The sequence below is a fragment of the Micropterus dolomieu genome, linkage group LG02, assembly GCF_021292245.1.
Source record: "Micropterus dolomieu isolate WLL.071019.BEF.003 ecotype Adirondacks linkage group LG02, ASM2129224v1, whole genome shotgun sequence".
Taxonomy (NCBI): domain Eukaryota; kingdom Metazoa; phylum Chordata; class Actinopteri; order Centrarchiformes; family Centrarchidae; genus Micropterus; species Micropterus dolomieu.
In genome coordinates, this window is record NC_060151.1 from 8,996,370 (window position 1) to 8,999,279 (window position 2,910).

General features: G+C 41.6%; 1 protein-coding gene across 1 annotated transcript in view; it reads right to left on the reverse strand.

Moving 5' to 3' along the window:
* LOC123985481 (trinucleotide repeat-containing gene 6B protein-like) overlaps positions 1-2,910 on the reverse strand; it is a 22,255-nt gene that overhangs the window by 6,815 nt on the left and 12,530 nt on the right. Inside the window, exon 13 of the mRNA XM_046073021.1 lies at positions 1,166-1,376. Coding sequence (XP_045928977.1) covers positions 1,166-1,376 — 211 coding nt within the window. The remainder of the gene's footprint in view (positions 1-1,165; positions 1,377-2,910) is intronic.

The following is a 2,910-nucleotide window of genomic DNA, read 5'->3' on the forward strand; positions in this document are numbered from 1 at the left end:
ATTGTGTGGCATCATTGACCTCAAGTGAGGAAAATGTGTTGAGGGAAGGTAGAGCGGAAGCTACCACTGAGGCAAAGTGAGTGGGAGACAGGTTGCGGCGGTGTGAAACCAATGGTGTTGGAAGAATGGGCTTTTCCTGTAGGCATACCGTGAACTGAATAAAATAGTGGTCAGACACATGTAGAGGTGTGACTGTTAGGCACTCTGTGACACAGTTTCGGACAAGAACGAGGTCAAGCGCCTTGCCAGCTTTGTGGGTCGGGGGGCTGAGAACCCGTGTTAGATCAAAGGACTGAATCAGAGACAGGAAGTCTGCTGAGTTTGAATTGTCTAAGTGAATGTTCATGTCACCGAGGACAAGTAGGGGACAGTCATGCTCTGGGATTGAAGACAGCAGTGTGTCTAGCTCCTCCAAAAAGCTACCCATTTGTCCTGGTGGACGGTATATGACAATCACAGAGACCTTTACCGGAGCGGACACAAAGACAGCATGGTATTCGAAGGAGGCATATTGATTCAGGGGTAGCAGCTGTGTGAATTTCCATTTGTTGGAAATTAAGACCAGGGGCAAGCCCTAACAAGCGGAAAAATACAAACATTCATGGGCACATTATATTATACTAATGTTCAATTAAACATAGCCTTTAGCTGGTAAGTGTATTTTTTCCCCAAAGTTTGCGTTCAGTATCACTGCGATTGCACAAGTTCTAAAGGCTAGGGACTGTTAAAAATGGAGGACCGTTGTTATAGCAACAATGTCTACAAAGGAAATGTGTCCTTGTTTACACAAATTATATCTATATCCATCTATCTATATCTGGATGATTCTTATTGGCTCACCGAGACAGACAAGCAACAATATACTCTATAGACTTAATATTGCCGATGGGCGGGGCAGTAGGCCTTTACCAGGGTTCCTACTTTACTACTTTTCCCATATTGTATAGTAACCCTGTATTACTCTAGGGCACATTTCATACAGTCAGTCTCTGTTGATTTGCAGACTTCATGAACACCAAGAACAGATTCTACAGTGCTATTTCAGCATCTACACAAACACCAATAAAAGTAAACATAAAACTTTAAAACGTATACCTTAACAGCTGACTGCATCACATCTAACCAAGGGATTCTAACCCACACACATTTTGCCTGTTGGACTTACCCGAGTACATCCCTTGCGTTTTGGCATGAAGGTCTGATAAGGCCCCCCCCATTCCAGGATGTGGAAGGGAGTCTACCATGGGCTGTTTGGATAGGCCTCCTCCCAGGTGAGAGGGGGACAGTTTGGAACTCCCTCCTCCTGCTGCTGCACCTCCAACTCCACCCTGCTGATGCTGTCTCTGCTGCTGCAGAATAGCCATAATCCTTGCCAGCTGAGAAGGACAAGAGTCAGGAAAATAAATCATTATCAGAATAATTCACAATTTGTATCTGTGAATTACCCCCCATTTACCAACATTTAGAGTCTAACAAGTTGTAGTTTACTTGAGTGACGGGTAAATTGCAGTCACATTAGAGAAGTACCAGAGGGGTTAAATAATCAGATCATAACGTCTTAATACGGTGTGTGTAGATCTCAATTAAATAAACGTATTAACGCAAGTTAAAAAAACAACAACAAAGAGTTCTGACTTCTTTCAATTTAGTATTGTCAATAATAATAATATAATAATCTTTATTTGTAGAGCACTTTTCAAAAACAAGTTACAAAGTGCTTTAACAAGTGTAAAGACAATAATACCCAAGAGACAATAATACAAAAACAATACAAGATAAAAGCATGAAAACATTGAAAAGACTAAAATACGGATAAATATAAAATTAGTAAAATACAATAAAATAAAAGGGATAAAATAAAGTCAAATAAGATCGGGAAAGGCTCTCCTATAAAAGTATGTTTTAAGAAGGGACTTAAAAGAGTTCACTGACTCAGCCGACCTGATTTCCTCGGGCAGACTGTTCCAGAGCCTCGGGGCCCTGACAGCAAACGCTCTGTCCCCTTTAGTTTTCAGTCGAGACTCTGGAACAGACAACAGACCTCTGCCCGAGGATCTCAAGGTACGTGCTGGTGTGTATGGGACTAAAAGGTGTAGTGAAGCTAAAATAGGGGTAATGTGGTCATATTTCTTTGTTCTGGTTAAAAGCCTGGCAGCTGAGTTCTGGACAGTCTGGAGTCGATCAACAGATTTTTGGGTTAAACAGGTGAAAAGGCTGTTGCAATAATCCAGGTGTGATGAGATGAAGGCGTGTAAAATTGTCTCGGTGTCCTTAAAAGTTAACATAGATCGAATTTTTGCTATATTTCTAAGTTGATAAAAACATGATTGAACAAGCTTTGTGGTGTGCTGCTCGAAATTTAAATTACTATCAAACCAGACACCAAGGTTCTTTGCCACAGGCTTAATGTGATTTACTAGGGACCTGCCATCTGCTGGGACCCGATGACCAGGATTTCTGTTTTGTCTGAGTTCAGCTGGAGGAAATTATTTGACATCCATTTTTTAACTTCACAAAGGCAGTTGTTAAGTGAACTCAGCATTCCAGGGTCTGTGGATCTGACGGGCAAGTATATTTGTGTGTCATCAGCATAAATATGAAAAGAAATGCCATGTTTATGGATAATATGTCCAAGGGGAAGCAGATACAAGGAAAACAAAATGGGTCCTAAGACCGACCCCTGAGGCACACCATATTTAACTGGACAGAACGAGGAGAAATAGTTGTTTACAGACACGCAAAACTTCCTATTTGACAGGTAGGATGAAAAACCATTCTAGGGCAGTACCAGAGATCCCCACCCAGTGTCTCAGTCTGTCTAACATGATGTTGTGATCAATGGTGTCAAAAGCAGCGCTAAGGTCCAGGAGTACCAGGACTGAGCACATGCCTTCATCAGCAGACATTAAA